Below are 17,904 nucleotides of genomic sequence, written 5' to 3'. Positions count from 1 at the left end.
CAAAGACAGGCCTTTCATGTTCAATTTGTGGGTGTACACGTGAATTGGCTAGTCATGTCTTACGTGAGTGTTCTGCTATTAGAAGCATTTGGGAGCAGTTGGTTCCTGCTAGCTTAAAGCATTGGTTTTTCAACTGCAATTTTACTTAGTGGATTTATAGCAATCTCCAAAAGAAGCATGGTTGTAGTTATGACCGAACCACCTAGGATGTGTTTTTTTTCCATGGTCTGTTAATATGCTTGGAGGAATCGTAACTGCTTAGTTTTTTATGCTAAGTATAAAAATAAGGACATGGTTATTAGTCAAATGGCTTGGGCATTGCGGCAACCAGTTTGAGCTTCATAGACAAGTGAATGGTACAGTGAGCCTAATCAAGTGGGAAGCACTTGATGTTGGTTGGGTTAACTTAACATAGGCGGGGTAGTTAACACTAACAGAAACACGAGTTCAGCAGGAGGTGTGCTTCGAGACAATAAGAGGAACTGTTGCCTTGGTTTTTATCGAAATGTTGGTGTGTCTAATATGCTTCATAGTTCATACTGAGTTACGGGCTATTGCAGATGGGACTGAGAATGCTTGGAACAAAGGATACAAACAAGTTGCAGTGGAAGTGGACTACTTGTGTAACACCCTTAATCCGACCTGATTGTCGGATCCGAGTTATAGCGTGTCACATTCGTTGTCAGAGCAATTACGATCAGTTATAGTTAATTTATACAATTTATTGTATTTATTCAAACAAAACACACATTCAACACTATACTCAATCATTTTTGGGTGTTATACGAGTTTATGAAAGCTTAATAATAACCCGAGATCAAATTAAGACTAAATTGAAAATTTTTCCAAATATAACAATTGGGTATCGCAATACTAAAGGCAGTAGCCATACTTCAATTCTCATTAGGTGGGTATTGCAATATCTCAAGTTTGGTATCGAGATATCGAAGATAGTAGCCAAGTTTCCCAACCTGAGGATCAAATTGTAAAATTTTAAAAAAATAGATCAAGATTGGTATCGCGATACCGAGGACAATCCAATAGATTTCTATTTTGGTAAATTACACATTTTTAGAACTTATTCCAACATTACCATTTCAGCCATTCAAAGATACTTCAAAATACCATTCAATCAGGCATTGCAAATACCAAATCATACAATTCTAAGTCATTTACCAAATCATACATTTCTAAGTAACTTACCAAATCAAACATCTAATTCACATAAATTAAGTTAAACGCCACATTCCAACATATTCACACCTTTACTAAACTAGACTAATACCTTATCATTTGTAACCTAACCAACTAAACTTGATTGTCTTTTGGGAAACATCTGATTTCAAAGAGGAACAATGTTTCACATCTTTTTTATTTAGTTCTCTCTCTTATCTATATCTCTTTTGTTTTAATTAGTGTAGCTATCTCCATATTATCATTAATCTTTGGATTTATCTTGTTTTCATATTACTACTTAAATCAATCCTATCCATTACCTTATCAAAACTAGTATGTTATGGTGAAATATGTATTTTGTGAAGTTAATATGGTAGATGACTTAATTTCGAAGTTGAAGCCACAACAACCAGACAAGTTATGAATTTTTATAGAAATTTCCTTGGGGTGGAATTGGTTTTTGAGAGAGATAAATGCTTTGGTGTATCTTAAAGGTGTTCATAAGCTAGATATTTTTTTAATTTTTAAAAATATATACATTTATATTTGTAATTATTTTATTTTTAATATTTAATAATTTTATATTTTTTATATAATCATCTTTTTTTGTGTGTTTACATTATAGTAGTATCATATATTACTATAAATTTAATTTTTATGTATTATAAATTACATAATATAAATCATTACGAATTTAAAAAGTGGGTTGGGCCGAGCCAAGTTCAGACATTGAATGTTTAAGCCCGAGCCCGACCCATATTTAAAACTAAGTTAATTTGTTTTGACCAAACCTATTTTTCAAGTCTAATATTTTTGTCGATAAATCGATCTAATATATATGCTTGGTTATTTAAATTTTATTTGTTTTTGCCTTATGACACCTTAAGTCTCTCAAAATATATATTTATATGCAAATATAAAATAATTAGCTAATTTAATTAAATGATTATATTTTAGTTTAGTTTAGAAAAAATAAAAATTGAATAAAATTTTTTTTTTTTTATATTCCATGTTTGATTTAAGGTTTATATCTGATATATGGATGCACACCCATACAAAATGGGTATTTGATCGATCCAAAGTCCAAACACATCAAAACCAGTACATAAAAAGTGTCTTTTTAAGTTTTTTTTCCCTCTTTTCCCCATAAACCAATGTCTTTTTGGTTTGATTATTTAATGGGGAAGATGAATAAGGTAACGCTGACATCAATAAAAACCCACTAAATGAAAAAGCAAAGAAAGAAAATCGCTTCTCAACTAAAATTTGATTTGCTCTGCTTTTCTCTTCTGTCAAATTCCTTTTCTTTTCCTTCACTCTCTCACTTTGACAGACAGGCAAGCAACTTTCACCCCTTCCTTTCTTTTTGCTGCTACATTTTACTGTTTCATAATCAATTGCTCTGTTTTTTTTTAATTGCTAAATTACTATTTTTGATATTGTAGAGTGATTGTTGTGCTTTGTATCTTGTTTGGGTTTTTTTAGGGTTTTGGAATTAGTTTCTCTAGAAATCAAGGTCTGAGTTTTAGTGGGATAATTGGTTATTATGGGGCGTTATTTTGATGGATTTCAAGGTTCTTTTCTTTGGTCAGTGTTGATTAAATAAAATTGATTTTAACAGAATTGCTTCCTCTTTATTTCTTTGCTTTTAAGCAAGGAGAGCTTTGTTGATTTGTCTTTATGCATAATTAAATTAATTCTTAGTTGTTCCGGCAATCCTTCAAGTGAAGGGTGATGGGTTGGTCGAGTTTTTCTTGAAAATTGGTTTTTGTAATACTCTTCTTTTAGGGGATAGAACCATGTATTTCCTGTTCCATAGGTTAAAATCTGTACTCAGCATTGAGATATTTGCTTTTTTTTAAGAAACCTTTCTAATGGCTATTGTGTAGCTGCTAATATGGTGGTACATTCTTCCGTTGTTCTTGACAGAGTAGGTCCTCCAAAGGCAGAGAGAGGTTCCGAGACCACCAACTGACTTTTAGACCTGGATATTCATATTCCGAATACATGGATTAGAGTACTGATCGCATTCCTTCAACATCTTTTCCTTTTTTCTGCATATAACAGTTCAGTGCTTCACACAAATCGCTTATTAGCTGTGATATCGTATGGTTCACAAAGCTTTCTGGAATGCTATCTTTTCTGTATTTTGATGTTATTCATGTTCATTTACAAATTAGTCAGCTATAATATTTGCTAATTAGGATCATATCCTAAGTACTTTGTCTCTTCATTGGGTGATTAAATCAGAAGCATATTTACTTTGTTACTTGAAGGATAAAAATCTCAGTAGTCTCCTTTATTCGTACTAATAACTGTCATTAGTGACTGTTGAAGGAAAGCCTTGAGGTGTCTGTAATTTGTTAAATTGAACTAAATATGAAATCTACTGCATGAATAAGCAGCTTACTTGTAGTCAAGCCTTTTTGGTTCCCAATTGTTAAAGGACTAAAAATAATTGTCATATCATGATTTCTAGAGATCAAACAGTTACTGTCTTGCTCATGCAATATGATGAATCTGTTAATTTCTTTTGCATGCATATGAGGGGTTAACCAATTTAGGAACATTAATGGGTAACCAATACTGGCATTTCATTAATGTCTGTTCTGGTTCCAAATAGTTTCAGTTCTGCATTTCACTCAGAAGTTTAAACCATGAAACTCTGCTATGTTTCTGACTGACATCTCCATTAGGCCATTGAATGTGTTAAATTTAGCCTCTTCGAGTAAAACTTTTTGCTACCTCTTGCTTTTAAGCATAATTAAAATGATTCTTAAATGGTCCTAATATGTTGCAGCTATTTAAATGGGTGATGGTTGGTTGGTTTTCTTGAAATTTGGTTTTGTAATGTTCTTCTTTTGGGGGGATAGGACCAGATAGCAGTTTCATAGGTCAAAATCAGTATCCAGTATCGGGATATTAGCATTTTCTTTATCTTTTAATGAAACCTTTCTAATGGCTATTGTAGCTGCTAATATGGCATTCTTCCCTGTTCACGACAGAGCTGGTCCTTCAAAGGACACATCAACTAGTAACAATCACAATGAAAATATTGATATATAACTTAATAAACTTTAAATCCTTGAGGAATATGAACTATTGGTTCCTGCTTTCAAAATCATTGTGGCTCCATTTATTATTCAGAAAGTTGATTTATGAGCCTAATCAAGTTTTTTACTTCTATTATATATACTTCTGAATATTTTAAGCAGGTCCTTAAAGGGCAGCGTGAAGAGCTGAGCCCATCGACTAAGTGTTAGACTTGGATATTCCAAATACATGGATTGGAGTACTGATCTTCTTCCTTCTACATCTTTTAGTTCTGCGTATAATAGTTCACTGCTTGCTCAAAAATTGCTTATTGGCTGTGAAATTATATTGTTCACAAAGCTTTATGGAATTTTGTCTCCTGTATTCAGTTATATACGTGGTCATTTACAGATTAATCAGCTATAGTATTTACTAGTTAGGACCATTTAAGTTAAGTGCTGCGGATCTTCTTTGAGTTTTTAAATCAGAAGCGTATTTAATGTGCTACTTGAGGTTAAAAATGTCAATAGTCTCCTTTATTTGTGCTAATAACTGTTATCATCGACAGTTTAAGGAAAGCCTTGAGCAATCCATGAAGTCATTACATTGACAAATCTATGATAACTACTAGAACATGCGATTAAAAGTGCCTATATGGGCTTTAATGAGATTTGATTTTACTTGCTGGGAGTTCTCTGTCCGATGAATATACCGGCAGTAGCTGCTCTTGTATCAGCAAATTGTCAAATTCAACCAATATGAAACCCACTGCATGAATATAATCAGTTCACTTCAACTAAAGTATTTTTTGGTTCTCGATTGTCAAAGGAGCACAAATATGTCATGATTTCTTAAGATTAAAGAATTGAATCACTGGTCATGCATCATAAAAGTTACTGTCCTGCTCATGCAATATTATGAACCTGTTAATTGCATGCATATGAATGGATGGTAGGAGCTCTTATGACTAGCCATTGTTGGAGGTTTCGTTAAAATTTGGAGTTTTGGATGCCTGTTCTGGTTCAAAATTGTTTCAGTTCAACATTTCACTCGAACCTGAAATTTAAACCATGATATCTGCTATGTTTCATGGTAACATCTCCAATACACCAATGAATGTGTTCAATTGAGCCTCTTTGAGTAAAATTTATGTGTAATATGTTCATTTTGATTACTTTCATTGATGTGGTAAGAATTTTGGTGAATACAGAGCACTCAACAGAACCAGTAGAAGGCAGAAACGATGAATATACACTTATAAGAGATGCAGAAGACCCGCTCCTGGGAATGTACGATAAACCTCTTCCTTGCTTTGGCTGTGGAATAGGATGGTTTTCGTGAGTTCCCTTGCTCCCCACCATCCTCCTTCAACTCATCTTCTTGTTTTGGACTCCTGAGCATGTCTGCTTTTCTTTTACAGACTTCTCTTAGGATTTGTTTTCCCTTTCATGTGGTATTATGCTACCATTCTCTACTTTAGAAGCTACTACCACAGAGATCCTAGGGAGAGAGCTGGACTTGCTGCCTCTGCAATAGCTGTAAGTGCTAATTTAGAGATTGGTGTTTTCTTTAGTTTTGTGGTTATTTTAGTTGCATACAAGGTCCTTAACAGTTTTCTAGTGCGCGTTTACTTTGACTAAAACACATTAATGTAATCTGGTAGAAGTGATTATCACAATTACAAATTTCCTTATGTTCCCCGCTGTTGAATTGCGTTTGGTGTGCAAGATACTCTTCTAAAACTATATAGGACCCTTATTATTGTCAACTTCTGAAACTTGGGTGAAAGGACCAAATCTGAAAGTAATTGAAGAAACTGCAAAATATTATTTAGTTGAACTTGCAATGATATAAGGTAACGAAGAATATGCGTCCCCTTTATAGGCCATTTATCTTTGATATTTAATTCCACATCATTATTTTTTGCAGGCAATGATATGTACAATTGCTGTAATAATCACAATAGTAGTTCTTATCTTCTAGTTCTTGCCACTGCAGTCTGTATATTTACCACTGCATATAGTGCTTCCTCAAACATATGGTGAGACAAGAGTACTAAACCTGTTATGGGGCCAAAAAAAGGAGGTAAGAAACAAAGAACATATTAGGAACCTCAAGAATCATATAAAGTTTCAGTTGTCTGCGTTGTAGCTCGGTTTAGGCTTGTAAAGAAACAGGAAGTCTATATTGCAACTTTCATGAAAGGAACTGTGTTATAATATCAATGGTGAAGTAGTTACAATCACAATGAAATTCTATCTGCATTTATCAATCAGAAAGTTGGTTTAAGTAGTGTTTGGGATAAGAAAAATGATGGTGTTTTGGAAAAGCTCATTAATACTCCATTATTGTGGGTGTTTTTTGGGGCCATTGTTCGGTGGATTATGATAGTGGGAAAAAGGCCATAGACATAGTGTTGATGTTATTAATTGTAATGATGATTGAGAATGTGGGTAAGCTTGATATTTTTGGGGATTCTTTTTAGCACATTCGCATTTCCCCAAATATTCCCATTCATTACCATTTTCCCACCAAATCAGTGAAAGGAATATTTTGAGCTTATATTTATATACAAGTGTCGATGTAAATGACACAACCGTAAGCCTAACTTATTCGAATTAGGTCAATTTTGATCGGTTCACGTTTTCAAATGATTTAAGTATCGATTCTCTCTGTAAAATTCACCCTCTATACACTACAATAGTATTCCAGTACAGTAAAGATTAATATTTATATATTTTTATTTTACAAGATATTTATTTTCTAATATTTACTAGACTTTTATAGAACAATTGTTAATTTAGCGATTTTCTTATGGAGTTTAAAAGTTCTATTAGCATTGCACCACTCTCATTATAATTTTGATTTTTAATGTTTTATTTTTACTTTTATAATATCATTTTATCTATCACTTAAATTCAAATAATAAATTTTAATTAAGATATTTTATTAAATGAAAATAATAATAATTTAAATTGCACTAGTAAAATTTAGTAAAATTGTTATTTAAATCTCACAAATTAATATTAATATTAGTCAACTTTGAACACTAGTAAACATGATTCGACTTGAAGTTAATATGAGAATCAGTTGAAAATTACCGAGCAACCAAATCTAATTTGAATAATATTTAACTTTAAAAGTAAAAACGGAATTAGGGCAAAATAAGATTGGGGATTTGGAATTAAGTTATGCTTTTTATGATGACTAAAATTAATTTCAACTTTGTATTAACTTATATTTTATAATTTTTAAAATACTAAATTAAAATTCTATTATTTTCGGAGGGTCAATTTAGCAATTTACTAATATTTTATTAAAGTTTGGGGACCGCCTCTGGTTTGAATTCAACGTATTTCGAGTCAATAAAGAGGCATGACCTAAGGCTAAAATTAAAATATAAAGCTTGTATTTTATAGTAGAGGAGTAAAGTGAGAAGAGACTATACTTACCCGATATTTGGAATTTAAACGTTTTATTTTAATTTTTAGAAATTAAATTTTTTATTTTGATAAATTTAAACTTAATAAAATAATTCTAATAATATTAAAATTAATTTACATTTTTAAATTCGAATAAAAAAGTAATTAAATTAGAAAGATTAAATTCTAAACTTAAAAAAGTAAAGGGGCATGGAAATATTTTAACTATTAATTTAACCACCGATGAGAGCACTAAAAAGTCTTACCAAACCCCATAGCTCAATAGATTTAGGTTGCCCCTCGGGCATATATTCCCCCACCCACTTTTCTTTTAACTTCTCTTTTAACCTTTCACTTTGGGATAAATTATCTAAACATGTCGTTTTTATAATAAAAAATCAGATTAGGCCGATTTTTAAAAAATTTATGGGATTAGACCAAAAAACGAAAATGCGTTCAGTTATCTGATTGACAAGAAAATGCTTCCAACTAAACATACTTTCTGCCACATCCACTGAAAACGCTTCTAGTTAGGAGCATTTTTCACAACGACTACTCCACCCTAATAGCTCTCCCACCCCGGCGACTATTTCAATAGCAGTTCAACCCCCCACACCCATCGAATACTTTTTTTTTCCTATTTAAACCCCTAATTCTATTCATTTTCAATTCAATCTCAACTCATCTCTCTCTCACATTATAAAATTTCTCACTCAATTTTTATTCCTCAACTTTCTTTGTTAAAATTGTATTAAGGTTTTTTTAAAATTAATTTTTGTATTACAATTTATTTTGTATTTATTGAAATTAGTGATGGAAAAATCTCTAATTCATTCGGATGACAAGCACGTTTTGATCGATCAATTGGAAATAGTAAGATTTTTTTATATTTAATCTAATTTAATTTAAATATTTTCTTGTTATATTGAAATTTAATATTTTATATATTTTTTATATATAGTTGGAAGATCGGATTTTGGAGACGTATCTTTCTAATATACTCACTCCTCCATTGTCTTTAATCGAACCATACTTGATAGATGTTGAATTTTTGCACGTGGCCCATATGGGTAGAAGTGTAAATTGGACCCCACACTTGTAAGCGCATTGGTGGAAATGTGGGGACTCGAGACACACACATTCTATCTTTTATGAGGTGAGTATACTATCACACTCGAGGACGTGCAGTTACAGCTTGGGTTACCTGTGGATGGCACGGTAGTGACTGGATCAATTGTCACAGTCAATTGAAGAGATGTAAGCAAGCAACTTTTAGGGAGGGTTTCAGACACGATTTATGGAGTCCAAATAGATATTAATTGGTTCAAAAGAAATTTTGGTGGGCTCAATGCAGAATCGAGTGAAGTTGAAAGAGAAGAACTCACTCGAGTGTACATCCTTATGATCATTGAGCCTAATGCCCGATAAATCACGAAATCTTGTCCATTTAAGGGGGTCGCCTTATGATCATCAACCTCAACCTGCCATAAACTACAGGTGATCCAAACTCAGTTCCATTCAGAAAAAAATACAAACTAAATCGAATCGAGTAGTTTAAATTTCGATTTTGAATCGAAATAAATTTTACAATTCAAATATTGGATTGGTGTAAATATGATTATTGTAAATACCTTTATGGTACTTGTCATTTTTTAAAATTACACCAAATTGGACTTTAAATAATTTTAAAATTTTAAAAATAATTTTTAACTTTATAACTCAAAAAATTATAAAAAAAAGTCTAAAGAATATATAAAAAAATTAAAAGTATAAAAAATCGTAAACCGATAAACCCTAAACACTAAAACCTATAAAACCTTAACTCTAACTCCACCTTAACAAAAATCTAAATCCTAACCCTAAAATAAAATAACCCTAGCAGAAGGGAAATGCTTCTAGCTAGAAGCATTTTCCTGCCAATCTACTTGGACGTGTTTTCATTTATTTAGCTTGATCCCATAAATTTTTAAAAAACCAACCTAATCCAATAATTTTTCTAAAAAGCCACATTTTTAGGAAATTTACCCTTCACTTTGTGCTTTCCCCCTTTACTAATTTTAATGGCAAATATTTACAGAATCCACCTTTTGATCTCCTCCATTTTTATTTTTCCACATTTCTAATCAATACTTTTTTTGTCAAGAAAATATTAGATGAAAGAAGTTAGAAATTTACTTCAAAGGCTAAAAATGAATAACAAGTGATTGTTATATCAATTTGTAATTTTATAAAAATTGAAGGGTTTAAATTTATCATTTTTGGGAGCTAAGTCACTACATGCTTCTTCTTGCCTACCATTAGTTTTATATAAGATTTAAATTGATATTTATAAATCACTCCCCCATTGAAATTGTAAGTGAAACTTGAGAAGGTGTTAATTGTTTGTAATGCAAATAGTTGGTGTTAGTAGGTATATCCTACATTGGTTAAAAACAAGCTATTAAGAGAGTTTTTATATAATTTTACTTCTTATTTTTTTAAGTAATTGGGCCATAGGTTTATCACATGCATTCATTGTCGTCACTCGCCCGTTCTGATCAGTGTTAAAATATTTATTTTTCAAAAGATAGTTTTATTATTTTTGAAAATCTAAAATTTGGCTTGGGTGGAAATAAAACCGTTCCTACACTTTTTACCGTTTTGCCCTTCTATTTTTAGTATGAACAGAGAGTTGATTTTCTCATTTTTCACGCCGAAAGAAAACACAATACTCTTTGAAAAACTCATTCTTCCTTTTCCTTTCTAATTTTCTTAAACACTATGCTGATTTATCCTACTGTGATTTTCGTGAGAAGAACAATATCAATCGAACTCATCTTCTTTATTTGAATACATAAATATTAAAATAATGTATTAACGTTAAAGGAACACGTACACACAAACATTCTGAATCTTAGCTATCTCTATTCTATTAATTCTGACACATACGTTATCTAAAATCTAGAAACTTGATTTGTCCCTACGTTAATATGTGGACTAAAAATTTTCAACTACGCTATTCAAGTGTGTTTCGTGTATGTATATAGAAATATTTAAAATTAAATAATAAATTAAGCTAAATAAGATAAATTGTGTAATTTAATTGAAAATCCATTCTTTGAATCGATCCACTCTAAAACAATAATAATAAGAATAAGCTGTGTCGCAACCAGCATTCATTTAGGTTTTGGTATAAGAAATAGACCAATAACTTTTGGCAGCAAATTGCAAAAATTCAAACCAATTTGCCAAGTCAAGTACAACGGAATATCATTTCCCAGAAACATTCACAACTTTTTAGCAAAAATTGCACATAAATCCAATGCCCGCCCATCATTTATGCCTTAAGAATTCCCAACCCCAAACAAAACTTGCATGCTGCCATAACTTTGAAGCTGTAATTTCTTGCAGAAAAAGCAACAAACAGCCGTCTAAATTACATACATGTCAAAGGAAAAAATAATATTACTTTTGTAAAATTTGGAAAATTATATATTTATATTGTGTTTCTATATTATATCACATTTTAATTATTTCTAAAATATTTCATTTTATATAAATTTTGATGTATTATTAATTGTTATAATAAGTTAGACAAAATGTTAATGTAGTTTGTTGTATCAGTTCACACTATAAGTGATGTGAAAAGACATTAAATATTTTGGATAATGTTTTAGTAGAGTGATAATTAATAGTTGATCTTGGAAGAGAGTATATTTATAGAAAAATAAAAGAGTTTTTGAGTGGGTCTCTCGTAAAATGATGATCTTTTTAGTAGAGTCTTAACTTAGATTCAGATTAATGTATGGCCTAAATGTATCTCAATGTGACATTTTCGAGATTAATGTGCTTGGAAAGTTAAAAAATTTGATGAAATTAAATTGATGTAATGAGGTTATGGTGAACCTTCTTATAGCATTACTATTTTTTTTTAATTGAAGCCTCTCATAATCAATCCTCTCTTTCTTTCATCTTCTCCTGTAAGCTTCCCACCCTTGCTCATGTTGTTAGTTTCTAATGTTTGGCTGATGGCTCATGCGTTGTAGTCGGAGTGTATCCAGCTATATTTTCTACCCCAATTTCTGTGCATATGGTTTTACCTATTTTGGTTGGCAACTTACCCAGCGTTGGAGGATTGTGTTGCTCATCTGTGGCCTTTCTACTTGCGAGATAAAAGAAACAAACACAGAGAAAAGAAAGTAAAAAGACTTGGCCCAAAAGAGAAAAAATAGAGAACGCGCTTTTGTTTAGATTGATACAAGCGGCTGGCTGCTTTCCTTGCTGTTTGTCCATTGTCTTTTTCCTTGCAAAATGCTTATGCTAACACGTCACTCCAAATCTTCATTTATTAATTAATTTCCCTTTAGTAAACCTTAGTTGTCATACGCGGATTTTATGACTTTTCACTCTATTTCACATTTTCATTTTTTTCCCACTAAATTTAAAACGTGAAACTTTTATAATCATCCACATCTCTACTTTCTTATGACAAATTGGATTACATGGGAGTAGTAACCTTGGACCATCTTTTTTATTTATTTAAATGATAGTGGGTTGCATCTCTAAACTAAAATCATTTTGCTACATGCAAGTATAAATTTGTTGCATTAACTATATTTAAGACAATGAGAATACGTATATATACACAAAATTTCGCTATTAATTTATAAAATGATATGTAAATCTCATTTAATTAATAAAATAATTTTTAAAAAATTATAAATCAAATCAAAATTGTAAACTCGAAATTTTTACTAAAAGAACAAGTGTCAAAAAGATTGTAAAAGTATCATGAAGACCTATATATTAAGAGTTACAAAGCATTTTATCTCATTTGTTTAAAAATATCAAATTAGTCTTATTTATTAAAATTTCATTCATTTTATTATTAAAATTAGAATGTAACAGATAGAATAATCGAATAATTATATTTGATGTGTTACGTGCATTTTATATTAACATATAATAACCAATTTTAAAAATAAAATGAAAGAATTTTAACAAAATAAACATTTCACTCCGTGTATAAATTAATTTTTTTAATAAATAAGATAATTTACCTAGTTACGTATCTTTTGTTATTGCAAGGGGGAATACACTTTATTCTTTGCTTTTGGGGTGTCATTCTTACAAGGACAGGCCAGTGTTTCATGTGAAGCCATCATCTCTCTCTATCCTAGACTAGATATTGTAATAATATTTATTTTATTAATTTCTCTTCTTCTCCTTTGAAGTAATTTTTTAATTTCAAAATAGCCAACATTATTACATTAAAATAAGACTCTCTCTCATGTTCCAATATAAAAATAATAAGACTTTCAATTTTTTCAACATAAAATAAAAATAATAAAAATAATTAATTTACATGTCTTCTCTACTACACTTAATCATTGGTTTATATAAGCAAGAAAGCAAAGCATACTCGAAAAACAAAAGGCATTACCCAAAACCAAACCCAAAAGGCAAATCGAGCAAAGCAAGCAACGATAAAGCAAAAAGCTTAAAAAAGTTTAGCCAAAACTTCCCTTATCTCACCAAAAAAAAAAATGGAGGAATTCGATGAAGACATGACCCCATTTTGGCTCCGAACCACCGACAACCGCCGCCTCCGCCGCCGCCATCTCTTGTTCAATACCGGTATTATTATTATCCTCTTATTAGCCGTCGCATTCGCTTTTATCTTCATCATCATCCCTTCCTTCTTGTCTTTCACTTCCAAAATATTCAAGCCACAACTCGTTAAAAAATCATGGGATTCCCTCAACCTAGTCCTCGTACTTTTCGCCATTATCTGTGCTTTTCTTAGCAAAAGCAACGGCGACAATGATGCCAATGAGACCCCAACTTCTTCTTACCAAGATTACAAGTTTTCTTCGACACCGAGACATGTTGACCATCATGTTCGAAGCTCAACTCCAGGTCAATGGAGTTACGATCACGCATTGTCATCAGATCGGACGGCGTATAACTCGCTGCGGAGGATGAGAAGCAGCAGTTCATATCCAGATCTACGTCAGGAATCTACTTGGACAATGAACGGCGATGATCGGTGGAGGTTTTATGATGATACTGGGTTGTATAATTACCGGAGTAGGTCGAGGCGGGAGCATGATGAAGAACAAGTTTACTTAAATAACTTAAAGGATATAGCTGTCGATACTGTTCATCGTACGTCTCCGCAGCTAGTGTCAGTTCCACCACCTGCAGCAGCCGCAGCATCGCCTCCAACGCCGCCTCAGTCGCCTCCACCGCAGCCTCCTAAGGCTGTTAGAAGGAAACCTAAGCGGGCTTATGAAGATGTTCGACTTAGGGAGAGAAGTGAACGTAAGGAAGACGCGTACAGTGAGGTAACAAACAAGTATTCTCTTCCATCACCATCATCACCGCCGCCAACTAAGCCACCAGCTTCACCACCTCCACCTCCACCTCATCCACCGCCTCCACCTCCGCCGCCGCCGCCAATATCTGGGTCGGAAAAGAGAAGTAAGAAGAGTGAGAAAAAGAGAGGTGGAGTGACTAAAGAATTCTTAACTTCGTTAAGAAGAAAAAAGAAGAAGCAAAGGCAAAGAAGCGTGGAAAACCTTGATGAATTCTTCAACCTTGCAACACTTCCTTTATATCCACCCCCATCGCCGCCGCCGCCGCCGCCACCTCCACCACTACCGTCGTTCTATAACATCTTCTCTTCCAAGAAAAACAAAGCCAGAAAGCATCATTCAACCTCTCCACCTCCAACGCTGCCACCGTCAATGGAAGCGCGTGCATCGAAAAGAGAACCCAATAAACCACCTGTAACGACGATCCAGAAATCTCCTTTGCCAGTCAAGATAAGAAACGTCAACAATGTCGAAGAGAACGTCGAAAGTGGTAACGAATCGCCGTTCAATACAATCCCTCCGCCGCCACCCCCTCCACCGTTTAAAATGCCGGCGTGGAAGTTCGAAGTACATGGTGATTTCGTCAGATTAAAAAGCATCAACAGTTCAAGGAGTGGGTCACCGGATTTGGATGATCCATTAAGCGGTGAATCGAGCCCTGCGGATGGAAATAAAACCGGACGTGTCGACGGCGGAGAATCGATGGCAGGCCCATTGTTTTGTCCAAGCCCAGATGTGAATACCAAAGCTGATCATTTCATTGCAAGGTTCAGGGCTGGTTTGAAGCTGGAGAAGATAAACTCTGTCAAAGGGAGGTCTAATCTCGGCCTTGATCCAGGCCCAAGCTCTGTGTAAGAAGCAGAACCCTATGAGTCATTTAGTATTTTTTTCCTGAAAATTTGTTGATTTGAGTTATTCATTCTCACCCTTACATACACAGAAGAAGCTAAATCACAGGATTCTTTTTCTTTTTTGTCATTTTTTCATTAAGTACGATTACAATGTATGTATTTATTCAAATTGTTGTAGGTGATTTTTTGTTGTTTCATGTATTAGATATTATTGTAAATTTGGGATTCTTTTTGGTGTGAAATAAAAGGCAATCAATCATATAATGTCTTTTCTTTGTTTGGATTTTGGATGTCGTTTGAACTTTTGCTGAAGAACAATAATTGAGGAATCAACGGACCGTGTTAATAGGCCACGGAAAAAAACAAATCAAAATGCCTAAACCAAGCAATATAAAGATTTAAAATGCCATTAAATTCAAATGGTAGAGATCCCTTCAAAATTGGTAAGCTTTGCTAAGATGTTATTGTTTTCTCTCCTCAAAGCTACAATCCTAATGAAAACAAAAATACATTGAAATAACAACAACAATAAAGCCTAAACACAGCAATATAAAGGCACAACATGAGCAAGTCTAATCATGCTCATATTAATCGGCTTAATGAGCTTTACTTGATAAATACTTGTTCAAAACATCCATTACCGACCCGAAATTCGGGTTTGCCAATCAAGTTAATGAGATTTACTTAATAAATACTTCTTCAAAACATCCATTACCGACCCGAAATCTGCAGTGACTTGCACAGGAGGGTTTGCCAATCTGCAAGCCATGTCCTTGATTTTCTTAGAGTGATAATCAATCTTACTGTGTGTAAATTTCAACCCATGGGCTGTACTCACCACCACTGTCCTATCAGTAGGACCAATAACCCCACTTCTCCTAAGCTTATTCAGTGCAGTCAATGCCACCCCTGTATGTGGGCAAGTAAACATCCCAGTGGAATCAGCTTGTGCCATGGCATCCATTAACTCTTCCTCTTTCGCTTCCTCAACAATCCCATTTGAATTCTTCAAGGCATATACTGCTCTATCAATGGAAACTGGATCACCAATCTGGATGGCAGAGGCAAATGTTGTTTTCGCTTTCACAGGCTGAAAGTCTTTCCAACCAGACTTGAAATACAAATACAACGGATTCGCATTCGCAGCTTGGGCGCAGACCAACCTTGGAATCTTATCAACAAGTCCCAACTCTTTGCACATTGAAAATCCTTTGTAAAAAGCATAAATATTCCCAAGATTTCCACCGGGAACAATGACCCAATCTGGAACTTCCCAATCAAATTGCTGTAAAATCTCAATAGCAGCCGTTTTTTGTCCTTCAAGCCGCAAACTATTCAGGGAGTTCGCCAAATAAATCGGCAATTCAGCCGTTACTTCCCTAATCAACTGCATACATCCATCGAAATCAGTATCGATACTCAAAACAAATGCACCATTTGCAATGGGTTGAACAAGCTGAGCCATGGAAATCCTATTAGCAGGTAAAAATACAAGAGAAGGAATCCCAGCAGCAGCACAATAAGCAGATAATGCTGCTGATGTATCCCCTGTAGAAGCACAGCCAACTCCAACTACTGGTTTATTCATTTTCCTCAACCTATTAACTTGACTAACTAAAACAGTCATGCCCAAATCTTTAAAGCTACCCGTATGGCTAATCCCACAATGTTTCACCCATAAATCATTCATTCCTAAGAAGTCTTTGCCATACCTTTCAGCCCAGAAGAGGTTAGAGTTACCTTCAAAAGCAGAGATGATATCATCATCGTCGATTTCAGGTAATACCCATTCTTTTTTCGACCAGACACCGGAACCGAACGGCCAAGTAGTCTTTCCGACACGTGAGTCGAAGAGGTTTCGCCAGTAAGCGCCGTCGAAGTGTTTGAGGGCGGACATGTCGTGCTGGACGTCAAGGAGGGAGCCAGATTGAGATCGGTAAACGATCTCGTCGAGAGAGTAGGATTCATCGGAGGAGGAAGGATCGGTGATGGACGTGAACGGGACGTATTTAGCGGAGAAGCGAGGGTGGTTGGTGGTGACGGTGGCGGCGTTGTGGAGACGAGCTTCTTCGCGGATGTTGTGATGGGGCCTGTGGGATGGGAGTTGAGGCTTCGTCGACGGTGGTGATGGAGAGGTTTTGGGGAGATCGGAAGTGGAGGCTTTGACGAAATGAAGCGTGGGTTTAGGCGCAATATGGGCGGAGGGCAAAAACGAAAAAGCCGCCATCGGGGAGGAAATGGTTGGTGGGGAGTCTCGCGAGATCTAAGTGAGTGAGGGGCTTTTCACAGCTCCGTCTTTTAAACAACGAAAAGTTGAGGCTTACGGCGGGTTATTCATTTATTATATTATATTATTATTATTGGGCAATTTACACAAAAAGACATTTTTTTGAAAAATTACCGAAATGGGCACATTATTTAATTATTTACCGGAATGGTCCATTTTTCGTCAAATCGCGTTCACGTTTCATGCCACGTAGCACGTTCCGGGGGACGCAATTTTGCCGTTTTTCTCACGTTAGGTTTTTTTGGCTTTTAGGGTTTAGGGTTCAGGTTTTTTAGGGTTTTTAAGTCCTGGAAGAAATAATTTCGAGTTAACGTTTCTGATCAAATAGTATAAAATCGCTTCTAGCTGGATGCTATTTGAGAAGAATTTGTGAAATCGCGCCCTCGTGGACACGCTTTTGCTACAGTAGGTCATTGAAGAAATAATTTTTTTTGACGTTTCCGAGGAAATTGTATAAAATCGCATCTAGCTGGATGCTATTTGGGAAGAATTTGTGAAATCGCGCCCTCGTGGTCACGATTTTGCTACTGTTGGTCATGAAAGAAATAATTTTTTTGACGTTTCTGAGCAAATAGTATAAAATCGCTTCTAGTATGATGCTATTTGAGAAGAATTTGTGAAATCGCCTACCGTGGGCCGCTTTTGCTCTGATAACATGTTTGAAATGAAGCTATAAATTATGCAGAAAATATTCTCAGAATGCATAAGTCACAACAGAAACAATTTAGAGAGGCTAAGAAGGTTAGAGTTTCAAATATGAGTGAACGTATTAGTGTTGT

At 34.1% G+C, this 17,904-nt stretch overlaps 3 protein-coding genes across 7 annotated transcripts; 2 read left to right on the top strand and 1 right to left on the bottom strand.

Annotated features, from left to right (window-relative positions):
- Window positions 1–2,256: 2,256 nt before the first annotated feature.
- Window positions 2,257–6,498, top strand: LOC105777722 (60S ribosomal protein L18a-like protein). 5 transcript variants are annotated; one of them, XM_012601113.2, is made up of 6 exons: window positions 2,257–2,513; window positions 3,106–3,282; window positions 4,392–4,468; window positions 5,420–5,546; window positions 5,630–5,747; window positions 6,139–6,498. In XM_012601113.2, the coding sequence occupies exons 3-6, from the start codon at window positions 4,459–4,461 to the stop codon at window positions 6,190–6,192; spliced, it is 309 nt and encodes a 102-aa protein (XP_012456567.1). In that variant the 5' UTR covers window positions 2,257–2,513; window positions 3,106–3,282; window positions 4,392–4,458; the 3' UTR covers window positions 6,193–6,498. The 5 variants fall into 5 exon arrangements, with proteins under 5 accessions (XP_012456567.1, XP_012456568.2, XP_052478806.1 ...); XM_012601114.2 differs by lacking the exons at window positions 2,257–2,513; window positions 6,139–6,498 and having other exon boundaries at window positions 3,100–3,193; window positions 5,630–5,902; XM_052622846.1 differs by lacking the exons at window positions 2,257–2,513; window positions 6,139–6,498 and having other exon boundaries at window positions 3,100–3,193; window positions 4,389–4,468; window positions 5,630–5,902.
- Window positions 6,499–12,984: 6,486 nt separating this feature from the next.
- LOC105776804 (uncharacterized) lies at window positions 12,985–15,102 on the top strand. The gene has a single exon (XM_012599718.2). It carries the CDS (start codon window positions 13,157–13,159, stop codon window positions 14,840–14,842), a length of 1,686 nt encoding a protein of 561 aa, XP_012455172.1. The 5' UTR covers window positions 12,985–13,156; the 3' UTR covers window positions 14,843–15,102.
- A 127-nt stretch (window positions 15,103–15,229) lies between these two features.
- LOC105776805 (threonine synthase, chloroplastic) lies at window positions 15,230–17,133 on the bottom strand. The gene has a single exon (XM_012599719.2). It carries the CDS (start codon window positions 17,063–17,065, stop codon window positions 15,509–15,511), a length of 1,557 nt encoding a protein of 518 aa, XP_012455173.1. The 5' UTR covers window positions 17,066–17,133; the 3' UTR covers window positions 15,230–15,508.
- Between the last annotated feature and the right edge of the window lie 771 nt (window positions 17,134–17,904).

This window comes from Gossypium raimondii, chromosome 10, assembly GCF_025698545.1.
Source record: "Gossypium raimondii isolate GPD5lz chromosome 10, ASM2569854v1, whole genome shotgun sequence".
Lineage (NCBI taxonomy): Eukaryota > Viridiplantae > Streptophyta > Magnoliopsida > Malvales > Malvaceae > Gossypium > Gossypium raimondii.
Note: the sequence above shows the minus strand (reverse complement) of the source record. Positions and strands in the feature narration are given on the sequence as shown.

What these genes read in the sequence shown, in the direction of transcription:
- LOC105776804 (XM_012599718.2), top strand. Translation starts at nt 13,157, where the DNA reads ATGGAGGAATTCGATGAAGACATGACCCCATTTTGGCTCCGAACCACC.
- LOC105776805 (XM_012599719.2), bottom strand. Translation starts at nt 17,065, where the DNA reads ATGGCGGCTTTTTCGTTTTTGCCCTCCGCCCATATTGCGCCTAAACCC.
- LOC105777722 (XM_012601114.2), top strand. An exon ending in TGTGGAATAGGATGGTTTTC is followed by an intron (nt 5,547 to 5,629) that starts GTGAGTTCCCTT and finishes TTTCTTTTACAG; the next exon opens with ACTTCTCTTAGGATTTGTTT.